This window comes from Larus michahellis, chromosome 3, assembly GCF_964199755.1.
Source record: "Larus michahellis chromosome 3, bLarMic1.1, whole genome shotgun sequence".
Classification (NCBI taxonomy): domain Eukaryota; kingdom Metazoa; phylum Chordata; class Aves; order Charadriiformes; family Laridae; genus Larus; species Larus michahellis.
This window is the reverse complement of record NC_133898.1, coordinates 49824314-49847949: the sequence shown is the minus strand read 5'-3', so window position 1 is coordinate 49847949 and position 23636 is coordinate 49824314. Positions and strand designations below refer to the sequence as shown.

General features: G+C 42.9%; 1 protein-coding gene across 2 annotated transcripts in view; it reads left to right on the top strand.

Annotated features, from left to right (window-relative positions):
- The window catches only part of SLC35F3 (solute carrier family 35 member F3), a 186404-nt gene that overhangs the window by 101162 nt on the left and 61606 nt on the right, over positions 1-23636 (top strand). The window contains exon 1 of one of the 2 annotated variants that reach the window (XM_074580103.1): positions 17880-18289. The exons of the other annotated variant lie outside the window; for it this stretch is intronic. Coding sequence (XP_074436204.1) covers positions 18214-18289 — 76 coding nt within the window. The 5' untranslated portion in view covers positions 17880-18213. Of the gene's footprint in view, positions 1-17879; positions 18290-23636 lie in introns of those variants that run through there. 2 annotated transcript variants of the gene reach the window in all.

Sequence of the window (23636 nt, the reverse complement as noted above, 5' to 3'; positions counted from 1 at the left end):
CCTGCTCTGGGACATTTTCTCTTCTGCTACAATTCCATGGACTTCAGTGGGAATGGAACAACTCAGCATTTGGTGAGTTACCCAAAGTCACCTAAGCCAGGAGTGGTATTTCCACAGATATCAGCAATAGCCTTTCTGATGGCTGCTGTGGAATCTGGATCTCACCCTTAAGACCAGACTGCAGATACCTTACTCCTGTGGGTCAGCAGATATAGTTCACGCAGTAGGCTTGTGCAGGTATGCTCAGGGAAGGTGGGACATCTCCTCGTGCAAGTAACAAACTGAGCTTCCAAAGAGGAGAACGGAGCCTTTCTGCTTCGCTGATGTTCTTTGAACACATCCACAGAAGCAACAGAGATAAAAGTACTCGCTCACAAATTCTGCCTAAAATCGCTGTCAAATGCTGTAGGAGTCTTGAGGTCTTCATCCAGGATGGCTGAGCAAGGCATTGTTACAGAGCTTACAGAGCTCCCAGGTGCCCAAGCACACATGTCTCCTTCTCCTCGCTCCCCAAATGCCTGCGAGAGGCTTGCGCCTGTGCCAGGTACCCCTGCTTGGCCTGGGGAGCCGAGGGACTCCTGTGCTCTGTCACAAATGGGGTTTCTAAAGAGTGCAAGTTGCCCATGCAGATTTTTTGTAATTTATTTCCATGTGGTTTTCCACATATAGCAGTTCATCCAGAGCAGTGCACACTTTCCTCACCTGCTGTTGTTTAGAAGTCCAAGCCATGTCTCAGTTTGCAGGCATCCAGATTCTGACTGTAGTACTGCTTTATTTGAACCTTTTGCTTCTGAGAAAGTAATGCATCTGTCTCAAGACATTTAAAGGGTGGGCAGGCATAAAGTAAATTAAAACAAGTGTCGTCTAGCAAAGCAATAGGCTACATTCTTCATCGTAGACCTGAAAGCATAGTTATAAATAAGAATGTTAAAAAAGTAAGACATGAGATAAAACTAAAGATAGATGTGAAATATTCTCTTAACTAAGCTGTCTTCTAAACTTTTTCTGAGATATCTCTTAGCTGTTATAGCCCAGGGCTAATCAACAGATCCAGGATGCTGCATTGTAGATTATAATAAATTGTGGGCTCTCCGCACGCAGTCTCTTTGTTGGAGTTTCTCTAATACTTAAGAGTTGTCAGGGTGACAATGTGTACAAATGATATGTCAGAGCAATTCTAGGACCTCCACTTCCTTATTAATCCATTTAGGGAAATGTATTTTATTTGCAGCCTGGATTGGCTGCAAATGTGCTTGAGATATTAGAATGGATGTAATCAATGTGCTTGTAATATTGTTCAAGCCTGTCTAGGTTGGACTCTGCAAAGCCTCTCTTCATAGGAGATATGACTTTTTACAACAGCTATATCCTCCTGCTAATTACATTGCAGTCACTTTCTGTCCTAGACAGAATGATTTGTAATGTGAACATTTCCTCCTTTTTGTAGGAAAATCGGATTTTACATATTATGAAAGGCAATACCTGCACAGCATTTTGGTCTCACAAATACGTTTACAAGAAAGACACACAGCCAGCTCTCTGTCTCCCTTAACATTAAAAACATTAAAATATGACAGTATTTTGAGTTCCTTCTTTTCTTTCTCTGATTTTTGTCAGAGTTATTGGCAGGACTAATCACATTAAATCAGACCACGAAATTTAAAGAAACACTCTTCTCACAGGGTCTTTCTGGGTTCCACACTGAAGTAGCATAATTCCCCATAACTATAAATCCATAATTTATTACCTCAAATTTAGCTGTTGTGTCCAGTTTTAGCCAACCTTTCACAGACCAACTTCAGCAGGAATAAGAGAAACATGAGATGGAGAAAAGACTAGAGTCATAAAGATGTTTCAGAACAAAGAGAGGATGGAAAGTCAGAGTTGTTTCATTTAGAGGAGTGTTAAATAGGAGAGAGCAAGGTGGGTGCAGGCAAAATAAAAAATGGTTTAGTGACCATGTTTCAGACTTCTCCTCTTTGAATTTCATCATAAAACAAGAAAAAAGGGAATTGTTCTTGATTACTTACCGAGGGAAAACAGATAGGCGGCTGCTGTGAAACCGAGAGGAGTATTTTTCACATGGGGCAAAACTAGCCTCTGCCACTCCTGTGATAAAAAATATCCTGAGACCATGAGTGCAGTAGGACTCAGGAGGGGATGGAACTTTATGGCTGGAGTTACACCGTACTCCTAACAATATCAGCTGAAAGAATGGGAAACGTGTGTGCTCTAGGATTAAATCAAATAGGTGATGTGGAGAGAGTGAGGCTAATCAGCATCAGTAAAGCACCAATGCACATTTTCACTTTTAAATATCTACTTAACCCCACTCAGGAAATCACTTTGTAAGAAGATATAGAGCTCTGAAGGTATGCTCAAATCAGTTGAAGTTGAAGCTTCATTATTTGGCGTTTTGGTTATGTGCCTGGGCGATTCTCCTTAGTATAGAATGTGTTGGGTTGGAAGGGACCTTTAAAGGTCATCTAGTCCAACCCCCCTGCAGTAAGCAGGGACATCTTCAACCAGATCAGGTTGCTCAGAGCCTCATCCAGCCTGGCCTTGAATGTCTCCAGGGGTGGGCCCTCCACCACCTCTCTGGGAAACCTGTTCCAGTGTCTCACCACCCTCATTGTAAAGAACTTCTTCCTAATGTCTAATCTAAACCTGCCCTGCTCTAGTTTAAAACCATTGCCCCTCGTCCTATCGCTACATGCCCTTGCAAACAGCCCCTCCCCAGCTTTCCTGTAGGCCCCCTTCAGGTACTGGAAGGCCGCTATAAGGTCTCCTTGGAGCCTTCTCTTCTCCAGGCTGAACAACCCCAACTCTCTCACCCTGTCTTCGTAGGAGAGGTGCAACAGCCCTCTGATCATCTTTGTGGCCCTCCTCTGGACCCTCTCGAACAGGTCCATGTCCTTCTTGTGCTGAGGGCTCCAGAGCTGGACACAGTACTCCAGGTGGGGTCTCACGAGGGCAGAGTAGAGGGGCAGAATCACCTCTCTCCATCTGCTGGCCATGGTTCTTTTCATGCAGGCCTGGAAATGAAACATGCCGAGGTGTAGTGTCAGTAGCAAGCATATTATGATCCATGAAATTATAAACCATAAAACACAGCAGAAAAACACATTAAGCATATACATCAAAAGACATAACATTTGAAAGCAATCCTTCCATTGCCATTGCCCTGGCTTCAGCTGGTGAAATGTTCAGCTTGCTAATATATACAGTTATCATCAGCAATCAGGGCACGTTACTGACATGGGAGATAAAAATGCATGACTTACAACATGCTAATTTATGTGATCATAATATAAACAATTTTGTTCCATGGTCACTTTACTTCTTTCTTGTGAATCTGAGGCTCAGTTCAAGACATTCCCTAAGCCTCCTTCATGTTGCTGAGGAGGGAAAGTCTGAAAAGAAAAATGAAAACCACAATAAAATAGGCCCTTGGTTGAGATTAATAATAAACAATTCTGACACAGTCTTATGTATTATCCATGGTTGTTTTGCTTTTCACATCCAGGTGTATTTTTACTCCCTCTTATTCAGCTTCTCTGTTACTTAGGCTTTGGATTCTTATAATTTTCCTTAGTGCTAAACAACAAAAAGAATTCCTGTAAGCCTGGAGGATCTTCTCTGTTCCCTTTCATCCATCTGTATTATATGCAGCAGAAGTAGCAATGATTCTAATTATGGAATTTCTGTAGTCATTAACATTTTATAAATGATCTTGTTTCTTCTTGAGATGGTCCTATTGTAGCAGCAGATAGTCTCATGGTTCCCCCTATTACTGGCAAATTGTTAAGTTTTTGGCATTCTGCACCCAGTGGAGTTGCAAAGAACCTCCCTTCCCCCATTTTGGTACATTCATGGGTACCACTTTTCTATTAATCTCTTTTTAAAATGTAGTTTGTTCACGCTTGTGTACAGTATACAAGCAGGCAGGAAAATATCAGAATGTTAGTATCTAAGTGACAAGACAAGCAGTAATGATTTCTATTTGTTCTTCAGTGCCTTTCACCTCAAAGTTTTCCAAATATTAAAAAAAAAAAAACAACCAACCCAGAAAACCAGTCCCTCAGCACTGATCAGGCAGTCATTGGTAGTCATTTTGGGTAGCGATTTCATCACACCACATGCATTGTACTTACTTTGGGTTGGAAATAAAAAAGAAAGCATAATTTCTCCAGTTGAAACACAAAAAACACAGGAGATTTAAATACTTTCCTAAACCTTGTGCTGAATGGGATGAAAAGAATGGCAGACGGATAGGAAAGGCAGAACATAATGACCCTGGTTGTTGCCAGTATATAGTGACATCCACATGAACATTTACAACAAGGTCTTCAGTGACTTTGAGTGACTTCCCCTGAAGCAGAGAAAACAATTTCGAAACTACAAACTATCTGGAAGTGAGACCAGACTGCCTGAGCTTATTATGCAGCTCTGCACACTGAATTGCAGTCATTTTGCTGGTAATGCAATAGAACGTGGTATCTTTTCAGTTAAAGACTCTTTTCAGGATATTCTGTCCAAAATAAATACAAAAACAACCAAAAAAACCCCCAGTAAATAGTAGGAGGGGTAACAATCGCTGTGAAGTAAAATATACAGGGTTTTTTACTTTGCATGCAATGACCCAAGAAGGGAGTGATAGGTGGAAATAGAATATCCACACCACAGGTATAGGCTTTTCAATGAATGCAAGCTGCTGAACACTAATTCTGGTGGTATTCAATGATTAGAGTATGTGATGAACAGATACTACTGTTAAAGGGTGAATAGTTTAAGATTCTCCCTGATTAGCAATAAAATATGACAAAGTTATGTTTGATGTGGTATAGGGGAGATAAGTAGTGAGATAAAAACATATAGCTTGGCTCAATGCTAACGTACATACAATGATCAGATAGAATGTCATTATCTAGGTGTTGACTTCACTGAGACATAGCATCTGGTGGAGAAGTTGTATAATATAAAGATTGTATGATAAGATACTTTTACAAGATAAAGACGACTGCTTTTTAAGCAAAATGACTTAAACCAATCTTGCCGCTAAGGGATTTAGACAGCAGTAAGACATTAACTGGCAGGTAAATTGGGTGAAGCTTAACGTGGGTGGTATAGATTGACTAAAGTGCGAACGGCATATTTTCGTATTTTTATGTATATTATACCCTGCCAGAGGAGGGAGAGTAGGGTCAGAACTCTTTAAAATACATAGCATTAACTTAGTTGAAGCAGTAAGTACTATTATTATTATTGGTTTACATATACTGAAACAGATATTAAGGGTCCCCTTTCATCTAAATGTGTCCTTCTAAGAGCTAGACTTGTAGATCCGGGGATTTCTCTGTAGTGCTTCTGCAGTTAATGGGAGCAGACTGGCCTAAGGGATCCACGTCTGGATCCTGTCCAGACAGCAAAAACATTCTTATTTTTTAAAGTAGTTTTCAAGTAAATCTTTACACTCATAAAATAATGAAATGGATGCAGGCTATCTGTGAATATCTGTTTGGATGCTGTTTTGGACTGTGCTCTGTTTCATTTATCTTAGCAAAGCCAACAGCCAACTTGCAGTCCCAACTTTTGCCGTGTTAGTATTTCATGTCCTCCCTTTCTGTAGCCTTAATTGCACTAATAAGTTCAGTATGCTTCTGCCTGTCTTCTGCCTTTGGATTGTTATCTTCTGCTGATGCCCTCTTTGATTTGTCAGACACAAAAGTATCATTCAAAAAAATGTCTCCCACAGATACGCCTTCAATGACCTCATTTTACACAGTGATTATATGAGTAGCTTTTAAATGTTGGGATCACAAAAACTATTCTGAGTTCCTGGTTAACATAACCAGGCGTCTTTCCTCCTGTTTGACTGGCAAGAATTTATCTCAGGCTTAGTCATGCAGTGGCCTTAGCTCCTTGTAGATTAAAAGCTGTGTTTTGATTCTTTCATCCATCTCATGCAAGCCTTGCAGGCATGGTGCTGCCTCTCTACTCGCAACCTTCCTTGTTCATCCAAACAATCTGGAAAAGAGCGCAAGATAAGCTTTTTGCTGGGAAAAAGAAACCAAGAAAAAGCTTGTCAATTCCCATATACAATCTTGTGCCCTGAGGAGTATATAAGTCATTTCCATTAGAGTTTCTAAAGTTCCTTTAAATGTACTAGCTATGTCCTATAGAGTGATTAAAGGCTTCAGCGAATGGGGCCTGAGAGGCCTAATAACCTTCCAGTCTCCTATAAATGTATTTGCTTACTGATTTGCCCTTCTTTTCTTTGTGCATCTGTTGTTGTTCTTTTTGTTTTAATCCTCTCTAGAAAGTTAATCCTGGAGAAATGCCATTAGTGGGGGAAAGACTGAGCAAACAGCAAGTCTTATATTTATTTCTGATGAAGTGCTGGTTTATTCCTAGAGATGTCTGAAAGAGCCAGAGAGCCTGGACTCAGTTTAAAGCTATATTTTTTAAGTCTCCATGAGCAATACTCAGTTTGTTTTACATTTTGCACTGGAAATGCTAGTATCCAAGCCAGGTCTAAATTGACACTGAAGAGTTATTTCTTTTCAGTGAATTACTATATGAAAAAGCTGTAAGTTATTTGCAAGGTGTTTTAGACGTAGTTAATCAGAAAAAAATTGCTTGGTGTTTGTGCTATTTATTTGCATTAGGTGGTATGGGACTTAGATTTATGTTTTGAAGCTTTGAAGAACTGCATGTTGCGTTGCTGAAGGCTTTAGACTGTTCTATGAAAGAAAAGCAGTTGAAGAAATATGTGCTGCTGCCTGAATTATTACACATACCTGAATAGCAAGGCCCCAGCCACATTTGCCTCCTGCCTGTAACTGCAATAAAAGGTACTTGTAATTTTAATTACTTAGAGCAAAATTCAAGTGATTTGTTAATATCAACAGAACCCTAGGACAGAATTATAGTAATGTTTTATATACACTTGGGGGAACACTGGTGGAAATAATATGCACGATATAAATCTGCCTTCCCGCTGCTTCACAGTTCAGTGGAAATTTAACCTGAGATCCAGACCTGCATCTGCTGGGAGTAGGAGAAGGAAGAGAAGCACAAACAGTCACCCCATGGGGGAAGTTTCATTGTTCTGGATCTTGTGACGAGCATTCTGCCATCAGTGCAGAGGCTGGAGCCTGCCGAATGGAGGTTCAGTACAGTCGGGAGGGAGCTGGATAGGCCGTCTCTTGCCCTCAGGTCCCTTACCCTACCATCATCCAGGCATCTGTCCAGCTCCTAGCAAAGATCAGAGCATGCCTCATCCTGCTGTAAGTGACACCAGAAGCTGATGTTGCCCCAAGGTCGTGCTAAGACCATGGGGTACCAGCAACGGGAGCCTCGGATGAAGTGCCAGTCTTCTCCCCACTGCTCCTGCTTCATATCCACATGCCATCCCATGCACACTCCTGTATCTGACAGGTTTACTTTGCATGATGGGAGGGATACAAATTGGCTGGATTCTCCAGAGAATTTGTCCTGGTGGCCATGGTGAAAGGATCAAACTGTAGCTAAAGAACAAGTTGAAAGTCTCTTTGCGCAAGGATACATGTTAACTCCGAACAACACATTATAGGACAAGGAGCCTTCTTGTAGTAGAAGACTGCTTTTAGTAACCTATTTTTAACTCCAGCTGAAAGGAACAGGATCTGCTGAATTCCCACACTCTATCCAAAGCAAACATGGACTTTCCTCACAATAGGCAGGTGCTTCAGTTTTTCTGAATTAACCCGATATTCTTCTTATTTCTGATTCCAGGTCTGTTTTGCATTTGTGTTCTGATGCGTGCCTGATCTGTTGTCCATCTGTCTTTGGCTTATCCTGTCTGGTGTTCCTCTGTTTCCTTCTCTGTCTTGGATATTTTTGCCTAACGCTTTGCCCTCTTTTAGCTTTCCTGTGGATTCATAGCATATCGTGACCCTCCATCCTTCTACTCTAAAAGCTAATATTTTTAATTTGTCTACTTTTAAAATTTAGTTTCCTTTTTAGCTGCTTTATTATTACTGTTTTATCAGCAACAACAGTTCCAGTGTTGAGTGCATTGAGTGCAATGGCAAAGAAAATCGACTGAGTCATGGGAACGTAAAACCATGTGAGTAATCTTATTACAGATATCCCTGGTACTGTTAATTAATGATCCAGATTTATTCCCCAAAAGCATTAACCAAATCCAGTCTAGAAGTTGAGGGATTAATGATAAGCAGCAGAAGGTCTTTATAAAGAGCTGTCTTGTTATTGTGTAAAATACAGGGCTTATAGCATAGAATGACACATTTTTCAATGCTCACAGCCGTTGTCACATAAGCATGAAACTTGAAATTTCTACTCCAGCGTTTAAAAAGATCGTCATGCCTATTTTAACAAAATCTGTACAGATTTGGCAACTACTGGCTAGCAAGAGACAACAAGAACCCACTATACCTGTTTTCTTCTCGTACTGCAAGAGAAAAACAGACAAGATCCACCAATAGACATTCACTTTCCAAGGAAGATTGTAGAAATCTCTGCTTTTTGCAACAATACGTAAACTGAAAACTCATAAAAGTTGGCAGGAATCAAGCTGACAAAGATAAAAGTTGTGTATCATACAGAACCTCCACAAAAAGCATACATACCTTCTGCTGGAGTGGGTAGGGGGAAAAGAAGATATCTGTAGTAAATTTGTGTGCCATAGTATAGAGAGAAGCACGAGAGTGACTAGGAGAAACCATCGCTTTCTCCCTGGCCCTTTCCTGACCTCCTTCACAGACCCTCAGGCTGTGGTTCCCCTATATCTGCTGAAATCAAAGGCAATCTTTTAGACCATCTCATCAATATCTGGTCAGTATGTATGAAATATTTTAGAGCTCAGCTGATATTAAATTAATTTCCAATTTGAAGAATTAAAATATGCCACAAGGTTATTGCTTATTTTAGATTAAATAAATTCATAAAATAGAGAACCTAATATTGCAATCCTGCCTTGTTTATTCAAAGTATTCCGTTGGAAAAAAAATCCAGTTTTCCTTAGTCTCAGGACTGTTTTTTGAGGGCTACTACAAACATAATGTTACAGTTTATGTACAAGACTGAATTCCATGCAAGATATTTGGGGTAGATTATACTCTTTGCTGCCTGTGTGTTCATCTGACGTGGCTGCACTAAAATCTGCGGAATTATTCTAGTTTTACGTTGTTATGAATGTCCTGACTGTATCCATGGTCCTTCATATAAAGCACCTCCTTTCCAAGGGGACAGAGCAGCCCTCCTAACTTTTCAGCCACAGCCTCAGGCTTGTTTCGCATCTTTAACCCTGCTCTCTAATCAAAACTCCCGTGGCCTTGAAGCAGCTGAGAGGACTTCAGACTTTCTCCATGGTGTTTCCCATGACTACAAGGCAATATACCTCTGATGTAGGTTTTCATCTGACATTGTATTCTTCAGCAATGCACTTGTGAGGTTAAAATTTTTCATTCTATAAAGACATATAAGATTATGAATCAAGTTATGAACATGTATAATATTAAGAGAGGTACTTCTTGGTCTACAAAATGCTGTTTTGCTGTCATTTCAAAAACTCAGATTTAGCATATGACCGAAAGATTTTAATTATTCTTGCAGTAGTGACAAACGGCAGTAACAATATGTTCACCCTCTGCACTAGTAATAAATCCATCCTCTTTATTAAGAAAGGGTGATAAATTATAAATAGTAAGCTTGTTAGATATACTCCGAGTGTTTAATAACAGTAATGCTTGGCTGTTTTCAGGGCTTTTCAGCATAGGAACTCAAAAGCACATTAAGGGAATAGCTAAGTTAGTTCCAGGGTACTCATGAGTAACTTGTGGCAGAAACTTAACTCACGCCCTGTGTCACGGTAATGGCAGAGCCTGAAATGGAGTGGGAGGATTGCACTGCCACTGCTCCTAGCACACACCAGTAGGTACTTTTAAATTTTATAATAGGCATTCCCACCCCAGCATTCTCTCCCTTTTCCCAGTATCTAAAGGCAGATATTCTTCTAGGAAGCAGGCTTACATTGCTGTCTCATATAATAATAAAATAGCTGGGGCCCAACTGTATTGGTATCTCCCTTAATAGCAGTTGAAAGAAGCAAGAGAAGCACCCAAAAGAGCGTGAAGTAGCCAGTGGGCTCAAGAAGAAGCAATTAGCCTCTCCCAGACTAGGAGACTGGAGTGATTAGGATTGCAGGGTAGAGAGGATATAATTACAAAGCACTTGGTGCTAAAAGGTTCATCCTGTATAATTCCTTTTAAATAAAATCTACGCTTGAAGGTGGAACTCAGTGTGCCAAACCGAATGGTCTCTCTGGGGGCAATCAGCACAGCTACTTACTTTAAGCATTTCAGTGAGAGGTCCCAGGAAAATTAACCTGTTACTTCCAGAAATCTGACTTGCTGCTTCCTGAGAATTAACCCAGAAGCCTGCTCTGCTGGACCTCGCTTGGAGCTCCTGTAAGGAAGCAAGGCAGGCTTGGAAAATACAGGGAGAGGCTGCGCCTAGGGCATTATTTTTCATCCTCATCTTGAATTCTTCTGGACACAGCACCGATAGTGTGCACAGGCAGAAACTTAAAATCACAGAGCAAAGGGTAAGAGAGCTTGAGAGGTGCACAGCTTCTGGACACCTACAGCAAATTTACTTTGAAGCTGCAAATTATGATGTCTACGACACCTCCAAAAATCCCAGTACTAGCTATTAAGGGTTGTGATGGGCATGAACAATAAAAAAAAGAACCCACAGTTGAATGTTTTTTTCTGTTTGTCTGTGTAACTTTGTAAGTGAATGTGGCATTGAGTTCCTATTGCAAGCGTTTTAGTATTAGCACTGGGAAAAATTTGACAAAGGAGAGACATGAAAGAGGAAAGGAAAAGACAACACAAAGAAAAAAGAACAAAAGAAATACTGACATAAAAAGTAAGAAGAAAGACAAAGTGCAGAGTATACAGAGGAGAACAGGAAAAATGTAATTATTTAAAGTGTTTAAAATCAGTCTTCCTGGTAAAAGGGCAACACAGGAATCAGTCTGGACCTGCTGGCTCTTACGCGTCTTTGGATTTTAGATAGGCAGAAATTTTCTTCCTGGTAGATATCTGGCAAGTTATTTATGTGGGTTGAAACCGTCTCCAGTCCTTCAGGCCACTGGGAGTGCTTACATCCTACCTAATCTTTGGTTCAAGCAGCGGGCAGTAAAACTTAAATTCAATAGACATCGTGATTTTCATCCCAGAGCACTGTCCATAAAAAGGGTGACTTGAAATACAGAATGTATTTGCTTGGAAGTGTCTCTACTGTTATTTTCTGAAAGATCTTTGGCTGTCCCTTTTTTGTCTCATTTTTTGTTCTTTTCCTGCCTGATACTACTTGGGAGGGCAGTGCAGGGTTCTGTAAATACTCAGGTGAGAAGGAGAAAAAAAAAAAAAAAGTGTTTCTGTCTTCGGTTCTCGTGGTCTCTGATTGTGTTCTTGAGGCCGGGAGCGTATGCTTATTTGCTCAGTCAATTCTGAAAGAACCTTTTCTTTGAGGACAAAAGCTTGTCTCACAGATTGAACTTATTTCTTTTCTTCCTGATCCAGAGTCTGAACAATAGATTTTTTTAATCCTGTTTTTAGGTTTTCGATTTTTTAATTCTGTTTTCGTATGTTCCAACTTCAGATTTTGTTCACCTATTGTTTTACAGTGCTAGAAGTGTGAGCTACTACCGTACATGGTCTCCTGAGCTTTGCGACTTTACTAGAAGAGTCAGGTCCTCCTAAGCTGGGACATTACAGCAGTAGAAGTTTAATGCAGTTTACATCCTGTTTCTGATGGTGGAAAACATGTGCAACTACATTTAGATGCAGTTCACAGCCAGTGCTTTACAAAGACATCTGGCCAGGAGTGGACTAGTGGTGAGGAATATGGAGGTGATGCCCAGTTATTTTTAATGCTGTATGTATCCTAGATAATGAGAGGGTTACGAAGTAGTTGTTACTGAACTGTTGATATTGATGGCATAATGATGTATTTTGTATGATTTGGGGTCATTAAGGTCTTGTAGTTAGACAGCATCCCATATGCAAATATGCAAGGAAAAGCAATTGCCCGATAAAGCCAGGAGGGTCATTACAAAAAATGCCAGGCTGTTAGGATCTGAGAACACTACTTTCTCATCTCCAGCCACAACTGCACAGGGAGTCTGCTAGCTTTGGGAGTTGACATTTGAAATGGCTAAAAAGTGACAAGAGACAGAAGGAGGGTTGGTGGAGTTGTCAGGAGCAGCTAGCGAAGAGCAGCTTCCACCAGGCAAAACTGTTGAGCCGGCTGGGGTTCCCAGGGAATGACAAACTGCAGGAAGACAAATGGGCATCTGAAGTGTTATACTGGTTTATTCATTTTCAGTTTCTCCTGTGTTCCCACCACTAATATCAAGAAATGCTATATATTTAGGTAGTCTGATTGCTGCATTTTGTGATAGGTCACAGCTCCTAAAAGCAAACCTTGCAGGTGGCCTCACTGAACAATCACAGTCGACAGATGATAGGTGGTTCCTGAGCCACCTGGTCTAAAATTGGGCAGTTCCCTTAAACTGCACCTGTAGAGAGGCAAAGGTGTAGAGCCAGTCCACTGAAGGAGCTATGTGGGCATCATGTAATTGTGACAAAAGCCATGGAAATTCGCATTGTATTCACGGGCTGTTCACCTTTAAACACCCGTTCTGAGTCTGCTGTCAGTCGTAGGAGACCAAGTGGTCTTCAGAAATTTAATAGTCTCTGTCATATTTTTTCTGCGTGTCCATTTGTGAGGAAGCATTGCCCTGGGCTAATACCAGCGCACATTTCCCCTGTGTTGCCAAAGACAATGAAGACTGAGGCTGAGGGGCTTTGGGATGCCCTTGACCCCTGGCAGTGTCAGACAGGTTTGAAGCAGCTCAGCAAATATCTGAGTCCCTTGTAAGTGTAAGGCTTCGTTGACAGAACTTCACAATCCCATACGTGCCCATGGGCACTGAATTCACTTTTCATTAAAATTCAAAGTAGCACAAAAATTGACAAATTGTTTCCCTTCCAAAACATTGTTAAACATGAATGTTTCTTGTCGAAATCCTAAAGCACAAGTCTGAAAATTAAAGTTATATAGCCCAGTGGTGAAACTCTGAGACTTAAACTAGCTTTTTTCCTACATTTTGTGGAATTCACCAGTACTATTTGAAATGCAGCTGTTCTTTATGCACAAAACCAGGAGGGCTTCTTGGAAAATATTGGAAACAGTTAATATTTTATGAGATTTGGAAATAAAATTCATCAGTGCTGTCTCCTCCTGTAATGCTTACAGCAGTTATAAACAGAAGGTTAAAAAAAACGTGAGGAAGATATTCTCACCGGTACTTTGCATCTGTGCCTAGGAACTGTTGGATATATGGTCATATATACAATCTGCAGCCTTTACAGACACCTTGGATTTGACTATTGTCTGTAGCACTGTGTATCTGATGAAATTTGAAGAGAAGGCATTCAGGTATAGCAGTAATTCTATAGCAGTCTCTGTTTGGTGCAGTCTGGTGAACACCTCTAGCCAGACAGATTTTAATCCTTCCTCTTCCCTTCACTGCCTGGGTCTGTGAATTCAAGACATGATACTGGAGGTAACAGAACTGTTCTGGAACAGGGAAGATTGGAAAGACATCGTCCTTAAAGCTAGGTTAATATTGCAGAGAAAGACTGTATGTAAATTTGACAAAAATGTGAATTTGTTCTGAGTGGAGGATGTGAATGTAGGAGGCATGCAAACAGAACAGTGGTGGATGGTCACCAGACAGCGCATCTAAATGCAGATTTCAGAATGATTGCAGGACAGCAAACATCACTTCCAAAATAGCTATTATTTGTGTTGGAAGTGTGCTTTTGACATCTATGGTTTTTTAGTTGGGAATTAAAAACAGATTAGAAAGTCATTAGACAGTAGCCAAACAAAACCAACACAGCATTCGAGTAGAACAAGCTCCTCACAAACAGACTAATAATTGTTTGTGGAGAATATTCACCAAATAACTTCAAATAAACTAGAAGAAAGGATGATCTGTTCCTGACAGATTGTGGGCAGTGTAGGTTTCATGCATGTATCTGACTCCTGGCAGATGAATTCATTCTGGCATGAGATGGAGCCTGTTAGGAAATTGGCTAGACAAGTAAAAGTCTACACTCCATTTCCTTTAGGGTTGCTAAGCACAACAATTATTGCCCTCAGTGGTAAGGCAAGCACTTAAATTAATAAATGTCCTATTAATGAGTACACTAAACATGAAAATGTCTGAACTGGAAAAATACCAACTGTGCATGTTACCAACTGGGCGCATGTTTCATGTTGGTTAAACAAACCAGCTAATAGGATAAAAGTTGAGGGTTGTAGCACGCATAACTATGAGAATTTAGTTTTGTCTTGAATCTGCCTTTCTATGTCAATAAGAAATCTTTCAGAGAAGTGATGATGATACAGGACCTTAAAAGCAGTATGAAGCTGGGTGTTGGCCCACTCGTATATACTTTTATGTGTAAAAAACCCCAACACAATGACTATACTTTCTTAACCTAAAATGAAGAAGGGTAATTGACTGTAACAAAACCAGTTCCATCAAACTACAAATTCTACAAATTCTTCAAACTGGGCAAATTCTAACTATCTCATCATGGATTTTTAATCCGACCTTGCCTTTTTCACATGAAGCATCCTTGCTCTTGACCGGAAATGAAAGTCTGCTTTCTCCGGTTTTCAAGCTTTGAGAGTTTCCTCTCCACATTTGTAAACTGTCTGCAGCCCAAACATCCGCCAGCTTCTCTGTTGCCTCTTGAACACGGGAGTGTTGTTGTAAAGGAAAAAAGCCATAAATTTGACTAGAAATTTTACCCTGAGTGCATCAGTTTTGCATTGCTTATACTGTAAGATGCTTACTGTAAATTAAATTAAATGTCATCCAGCAGCAAATGTGTTAAGGTTTAGGGAGGTGGGGAGGCTGCAGCATGGTACAAGTTACAGAAAGTAAGGAGGCTGCTGCCAAACACAGCTCTCACTGTAGAGCCCTTGGAATACAGTCCTCAGGAACTCTAATCTTCATTAAATAAACACGACTTTTTGTTACTGTGATACGTGGCTGATATTTTTATGCACAGTGGCCTAAGTGTGGATCTCTGGTGTAAGTGCGTGTGCCTGTAAGGGCAGCAAGAGAAATCAGAGACTGACAGAGTTAAAATGCTCCGGGATCAGGATCGGGCAGAGCCGTATCAGACTGCATCAGCCCCGATTAGCTATACTGCACACAGTATTAGGCAAAAGATTTCCAAAAGACCACAGTGGTTGGATGTCCTATCCCCGATTTGAAACCAGTCTTAGTTGGATACTAATTGTCCTCAGTGCCTTCGAAAGCTTCTCTGGAGTGAGTAAACTGAACACTGAGGCGAAGAGTCTTGTGCGCTGTGGTCATGCAAGGCATCATCAGAGGAAGGAGGAGGACAGGAGGTTTGAAGGCTTAGGTGCCTCCTAGCACTTGGACACCTCATCTAGGCAAGCAGAGGTCCAGCCGGCCACAGGAGATAGTTACTGCCATACAAGTCTTTGACGTTTGGCATTCTAGGCTTAAATAAAACATTGCAAGCCTGAAATACGTTAACAACTCTCCAAGTCCTGCAATATTAAATAGATGCAGAGATAAAATAGCATGCCATCAAAAAAAAAGTCTTGTTTCCAATGTGATTCTCTACGTGAGCAGCACCATCCTTCAAATACAATAATGTACTTGCTGTGTCTTTCCTTTAAAAAATAGGAGAGCATAAACCTTGCAGAAAGGAAAGACTGTAAGTGCCCAGCAACAAAGACTTTTTAATAAATATCCTTTTATTTCTTATGAATGCCCCATTAATTACAGGGTATAACCAGCAGTGAAGTCTGATTGTCCTGCCTTGCACAGCCATTTACCTTTAGGAAAAGTAGGTTAAATTTCGATGTAAAATGCTGATTTAGTAGTTTCCTGCTTACATAGCAGAGGCTCAGATGATCCTGTAAGCTAAACTCAGAGCAGAAGCCAGCCAGGGTTATCTGAGTCCTGTTCCTCACTGATGTTACGTGGTCATCTGAATCTGAGGGAGTCACTGACATTCTGTGGCTGTATTTTTACCCACCTGTGATCCTGAAGTTTCTTCACAGAGGCAGTGTAAAATGAATTCATATTTTATAATGTGCTTTGAAATCCTCAGATAAAAGGCACTGCAACATTGCAAAATATTTCATGGACAGAACCATCCAAGGTGAGATCTGCCTCTTTTTATGTAGCTTCTTTCAAAGATCAGAAACTAATTGGACTCCAAGATGAAATAGTGCAGCGAAACAAGATGGACCTACAGTTCCCAACATGCCTATGACCTGTAACGCCACAGGAAGCTGAACGGATCAGATAATTCTACTAAGAAGGCTTGGTAATAACTGTGAAAGCCAGTTTTCTTCATTTGACCAAGCCGAGCTTTTGTGGTCTTAGCACTGAGCACATGAATATATTCTCTAGAACAGTCACTTTGAAAGGAGATGCATGACTTTTTTGATAAAGCTCATCCCAAAGGCTGATGTGGGAGAGGCATAGGAAATGCAAACCACCCCTGAGCTTCATCAGACTGCAGATCACCAAATGAGACCTGTGCAAACTTAACAGTCCGGATCTGACCCACTAAGAAATCTCGCCTCTTAAATATATGAGAGCTGTCCAGACAGCACAAGTAAGGTGGTGCTTTCCCACGGTTTGCTAAACAGTCTGCCGGCGCTGCATTTCAATAGCTAGTATTTATATAATTAACAAATACTTTGGAATGTTTGTGGAGTATTGATGGCTGCCCGGTCTTGTTTGCAAAGTATACACTCATTTTAATTTGACCAAATCTTAAGAAATGTTGAGTATTTGCATCTGTGCTGACGCATCTCGTATCTGAACCTGGTAAATGTGACAAGTATTTTCATATCCATGGAAGAAATCACGAGGAGTAAAGGGTATGGAGCTCACCATGCTCAACATCTTGTGCAACATGATTCTTTGCTTATAGCGATATAATCTCTTTTATGTGTTTCGTATTCATTCATTAGAACCTGTTCTCTCCTGGATCCACTTGCATTAAGTCTTGCTAATTAGTAACAGTTAGACTTTTGCATATCAACAGAAGGGTAAATCTACCACACGTTGTTGGTATGTTGTGACCGGAGGTCTTAAAATTATTTGTTGGGAGGAAAAAAAAAACACCATAAAAAGTTGCTACATATGAGCAGCATCCAGTGGTGAAATACCACATCGTACCTAACTTGTGTGTAGGTATGGAGGTATTGTGTTTCATGCCTCAAAAAGAAGTTGGTTAGCTGTGTTAAGAAAGCTGTAGAGTATGCTACTGCGAGTATTGGGATATTATTGATAAATCAATGGTGTATCCTCCTCTTGAATGCTGTGTCTAATTTTGGTCTCCCTCTTAGAAAGGACACAGCAGGAAGAGAAAGGCTGTGGAAAGAATGGTAGGAATTACTAAAGGCAAAAACCGACCCAGAATAGTGGCTGGACTTGAAGGAGAATAAAGGAGGGATATAATACGGGCAAATAATAATAAAAAAAATGGTTTGGAGGGTGTAAATTATCTTTTCCCATAAGACAGTAAGGAGGAACCGAAGCAGACCACGAAAAGCCAGGAGCCCTTTCCGTGCGGTGCAGCAGCCGGGCGCAAGCAGACATCGCGGGGGCCGGTAGCCCAGCCCGCTCCGGGAAGCCCTGGCAGAGCAGCGGGGCGCAGGAGCGGTGTCCGCAGCCGCATTACGGTCCGGGCTCCCCTCCTGCTCTGCCCGGGAAGGCTCCCCGGAGCAAGGCACGCCGCGCCGACCGCCGCTCCGAGGCCGGGGGGCTCGGCAGCGCCCCTCGCCGCGGCGTCCGGGCGCCATCCCACCCACCCCCCTCCCGCCTCCTCGACCCGGGGGGGCGGCCCCGGGAGCCCTTGGGGGCGGGCGGGGGGGGGCCGTGCCGGTGACGTCGGGTTTGCAGCAGCCCCGAGCGGCAGCGGGCGAGCCCGAGCCCCAGCCCCCGCCGCCGCCCGGTGCTGCGGCAGAGGGCGGCGGGCCGGGAGCCGTACCGGGGGAGGGCTCCGGCGGCGCCAGGATGTAGGCGCGGGGCGGCGGGGAGCTGCCGCCGGCGACGGGCTCGCCATGAAGAAGCACTCGGCCAGGGTGGCCCCCCTCAGCGCCTGCAACAGCCCCGTCCTCACCCTCACCAAAGTGGAAGGTAAAAGACGACGCTGGGAGCGGGACGTGGGGGGGGTACCGCCACGGGGGTATCCCGGGGAGACCGGGTACCGCCACCGGGGATGCTCCGGGGCCACCGGGTACCGCGACGGGGGATGCTCCAGGGAGACGGGGTACCGCGACGGGGGATGCTCCGGGGAGACTGGGTGCCGTGCCCGGGCGATGCCCGGCGGCGGGGAGCTGCGCGACCCGTGGGCGGGCAGCGGGGGACCCCGCTGCCCGCCCACGGGTCGCGCAGCTCCCCGCCGCCGGGCATTGCCGGCGCCCAACCCCGTCCCGCTCCGCTCTGTCTCTTTCATCCCCCCACGCTCCAGAGGTAGGAGCTCCTCTCGGGGACCAGGAGCGACCCCCAAGCCCCTGGGCAAGCACAAGCCAGCCGGTACCCCTGGCGGGAGGGAGGGAGGATGCCGGACAGATTTGACCCCCGATGGGAAGGACACTGCCCCACGTCCCAACCATCTGTCCTCACCTCTGGTTGCCAATCCAGCTGCACAGTAGCAGTGGGGTCAGGGCTCTGTGGCTAGGGGGGACGTTAGGAGCCCAACAGCAGTGGAGGGCTGGCAGACCTTTGGAGGCTTCTGGGGACCTTGAAAAGGGCAGCAATGTGCTCAGGAGGGTTTCCCAGAGAGCTCTGAAGCTCTGGGTGTAGCCAGTGGGGAGGTCTGGGGCAAGGAGATGCAATCTTGGGTAGAAACCTGTAGGCCATGTCCTAGAGAAGTAGAGCAGGTGAGATTGGAGGTGGTGATGGGGAGGCAGGAGGAACAGAAAGAGGGTGCAAGTAAGGAAGAGGAGCCCATCCGAGGGGTGGATTTAGAACTCAGTTCCTGAAGGAAGGGCAAAGAAGAAGCCACTGGTTTGGGGGATCCACTGGGGGATGTGGTAGTTGGTTGAGAGAATGGGATTGGTGAGAGGAAGAAGGTTGGCTGAGAGAAATGGAGGGAGGAGAGGCAGAAAGGGATGAGCGTGATGAGGCAAAGAACAACAACTCAAAAAAGGGAATGATTGAACAGTAAGAGGTAAAATACAAATGTGAGACTCCACAGAAAGCTCACAAAGAAGACAAAAAGTTATATTGAAAAACTGAGGAACAAAGAAAGGAAAAGAAAAAATGGTAGCAACAGCTGTGTGGATGAGAGAGTGCGAAAATGCAGAAATGCCCAAGAGGTGGAAAGGAACTAAAATCAGCAAGTATAAGTGGAAAATCAGGAGTACCTGAAGCTTGTTATTTCAGTTCATGGAGAATAGAGCTGATGCATTTCCCCAATATAAAAAACACCTGCTGTACAGACAGGAAAGGGGATCTCAGTTTTCTGAATGCAAGAAGAGCAAGCCTGATCTTCGTTACACTATAATTACAATAAATAGAAGCCCTTGGAGTTAGCCCTGTGCACAGTAGAGTGTTTCTCTCAAGGTTCCTGTTGGAGACTCCTCTGGGCAGGGAACATGTCTCCCTTTCTTTTTGGTGCATTGCACATGCTTTTCGAATCATAAATAATAATAACCCACCAGGTTTCAGCTTTGAAATGTGGGTCATCTCATTCCTCTTCTACCAGTTCAAATATAGTTTATTACCTACCTTATATAGAAAGAGAGGCAGTGCAATCTTTCCCTGTGCCATAAAATTCAATCCTTTCAAGCATTTCCATGTCTGCTGTGCATACTAGCTCTCAGATACCCTATCGCCACCCACCAGGGACTTTGCTGACCTAGTTGGACTTTTCCTTCTTTACTTCAGATTCTTTTTTCCCTTATCATCAGTGGCAAAATCTAAATTGCCTTGATGGTGTGTGATAGGGCCCAGAGGTTGTACAGAGGCAGGTAAGAGTTTCGTTTGCTGTTTGCTTCCTTTTTAATGAAACAGACTGGCTTTGTTTGAGAGCTTCTCTTTCCAAATCAATTGACAACATTTCCTTTCGGACTAATATTGACTAACTTTGCCAGCTGGCGTTTAGAGCCATATGAAAAAGCCAAGATGTAGTTATAGGCAAAAATAAAGTGAAGCAGTGGGTATACTGTGGACAGCTTGCTTCCCCCTTGGTCCAACTGCCATACCTCTGGCAAAGATCTGCCTTCCTAAAGTTCTCTGGTAGCACAAATCCCTTGCTGAGGTGCAGCCAATGCTGCAAGAGCAAGACAGCAAAAACTTTCCTCTGCTTCCTCGTTATGATTATTTTCTCCCCAATCGACCACCATCAAAGCATTTCAAGGATCTTTGGCAGAACCACTAGGAATATGTTTCACTCTAGGATAGTTAGCCAAGAGGAGCCTTTCATTGATATGCATTGCTGTAAAGCCTTCCAGCATTCCCTCTATTTTCTTGTCGGTGCAGTAGCTTCTTTGCTTTAAAAGGGAGATAAGGACTTTGTGCGCCTTCAGAAGCGTGACTGCCATTTGAAATTATTTCAGAGATTGAATCATCAGTATGCTCTCAGCCTGCTGTACCAGCACTTTTCAAGACAACTGTATCTATGTGCATCAGTTAGGCAGGCAGTAACCATACCATGTGTTTTCTGTGCCTGGTACCATTGCACACGCTTCATATTTTGTGAAATGTAGGCTCGGTGCCTGGTTTGTACTTGTTCTGTTGTTTTTCTCATCAGTTTCCATCCATACCACAGTGACCATTCCTCTCTGTCCAGCCAATTGACTGGTTTCACTCTATTTGTACGTGAAAACACACCGTACTTTGAGGATTGACTTCCCTCCCTTGGGAAGGTAAATATTTCCATTCCTGCTCTGCATCTTGGGATCTTCCAGAGACAGGTAATATCAGGTGTCATGGGGAGCTGCAGGACAGTCACTTCGCCAGAGAAAACCCATCCTCCACTTAATTAGCCCCTACTTAGAGCTACTTATTCCCAGGCTTCCAGCACCAAGGAAATGGTATTGCAGCCTCCCCATATAGCACATTTCCTCTGTGCTGTTCTGTCAGGAAGAGTGACTGATGAGAGTCAATGTTGCTTATAAGGCAAATGATACCTCTCTGCTTTCAATGATTACACATAACTGTCTCGACTGACTTGCTGTGGAACCAGATTCTGCCACACGCTCAGCTGGGTAACCTTGTCGGCACCACTGGAGTTGCAGGGAATTTGTACAAGTACCAAATGAGAAATGAATTTGGCCTTTAATATATTTGCATGCCTGGAGGGAATTCATTACAAGCGTATCAACACTGTAATCACTTTAATAATAAATCTTTTTCCCTCCTTTAGCAAGCACAAACTGAAGATCTCGAGCACAGCAAAAACTTCCATGAGTGGCAATCTGCTTCCTTAAGGGATGCCATTCTTATTATCCTCATTTTGCAGATGGAGCAGTCGAGAAACTGCAGAATGAAGCAACTTGTCTAAAAACAAGCAGCACATCCTTTCACAGAGCAGGCAAGAAAAAGCCTGCAGTAGATAGGAATGGACCCCCAAACTTCCCACACGTGTTTTCTGACCACGGGATGGCACTGCCATGAATGGATGCAATAGAGGTGTGAGAGGACTTCTTTTACTGAAGTCAATGACTTCAGGTTCCTACTAAAACTTCCTTTTTGTGGAATCAGCTGAAATGCTGCATAAATATATCTCTGGATAAATACTGTCTAAGTATTAGCAGTGTTCTTCTGGTGGCATCTAAAGGTTTTGGTAGTCAGGCAGTGCCTGTTTGTACTTTGACTGAGCACTAGGACAGACCCTGTGAAAATATCACCCAGGAGTTAGCATTGTGCCCACTGGTCTTTTTTTTTTGTGTGGGAAGTGTACATTATAGAAATATGTGGTGCTGGCGCGTTCTAGAAAACGGAAGCAGCTGGAGAGCAGGAAAGGCCAGTGGTTTGGTGGCTCAGCCAGGGCTGTGGTTTTGTGTGTGCTTCCCCACTGAAGTGACCTTCATGAGGAATGCGTGCTGGTTTCTGCGGGAAGTAATTGGCAAAATGTTCTCTTTTGATCAGCCTGTCTTCCTGCACAGAAGATGGTTTTAGATGTGAACATTCATGATCAGGGCAGAGACCATCAAACCCACCTTGTGCTTGCTCCATAGTTGTGGTAGCGCTTCGGCTCGCTCCGGTCCGGAGCTGGGATGCAGTGAATGATCTGGGGGTGAAGGTAATGGCAACAACTTTATGTGTGTCTGCTTCTCCATGGTACCTGCCAGCATGCGCTCTGTTATTACAGGATAAAGTCAATATGACTTACTCCCCTGATGGAAAAGCGGTACCGTCTTCCATGTTTACTGTGGGTACTGAGTGTTAAGTGCACATAGACAGTAATTACACTCTGGCTTTGCCCCAGGGCAACTTTTGCCCAATCTCCCTATTCCTTGCAGTATTTTCAGTTAACACACCAGTGTATTTGAGCAGATATCCAAGATCTTGTTCCAAAGGCGTGAGGAGTTTCTTGTTGCATAATACCTGGCTCCCTTCCCAAATGGCACCGTGCTTTCTTAGGCTTTAAACAGCCTCAAAATGAGCCACTCTTAGCTGTGCTAGGCTTACTCACTGGGGATTCCCACCAGCTCATCTTTGATCGTGTCCCACTGGATATTTCGTATATCATCTCGCCTGTAGAAACCCATAAACTATAGGTTTGGAGGTGACTCATTACTTCTGCACTGTATGTCCCTTCCCCAAATGATACAAAAATAAAATGCAACTATTTTGATGTTACTAAACTAATGCCAGAGCAGGAGCTTTAATGCATCACGAAGCAGAAAGATAAGTTATTAAAGATTTATCCAAGCTTCCTTACTTTAGTGGCTGAAATGAGCCAATATGTACACACTATGGACAAACAATAGTTTCATTTCCAGTGACAGAATTAAGAATAACAGCGACCATTGGATCATCTTCTCAGACCTTCTGTAGGTCACAGGCCATTACATTTCACCCATTTATCCCTAAATGAAGTAAGGTGCATTTTCTAGTCATCTTAAATCAATTTAGGCATTTGCTCTCAAAAAATAAGCAGATTACTAATCCATCTATGTATTTATAGATTTCTCCCATGAGAAGTTGGAACAAGAACTAGTAACAAATAAATATTAAGTCACCAGAATGTGTCATTCATTATCTCCTATTTTTGTAAAAGAGTAGGTCATCATAGATCATAGACTATTTCAGTTGGAAGGGACCTGCAACAATCATCTAGTCCAACTGCCTGACCAATTCAGGGTTGATCAAAATTTAAAGCATGCTATTAAGGGCATTGTCCAAATGCCTTTTAAACACTGACAGACCTGGGGCATCGACCACCTGTCTAGGAAGCCTGTTCCAGTGTTTGACCACCCTTTTGGTAAAAAAATGCTTCCTAATGTTGAGTCTGAACCTTCCCCAGCACAGC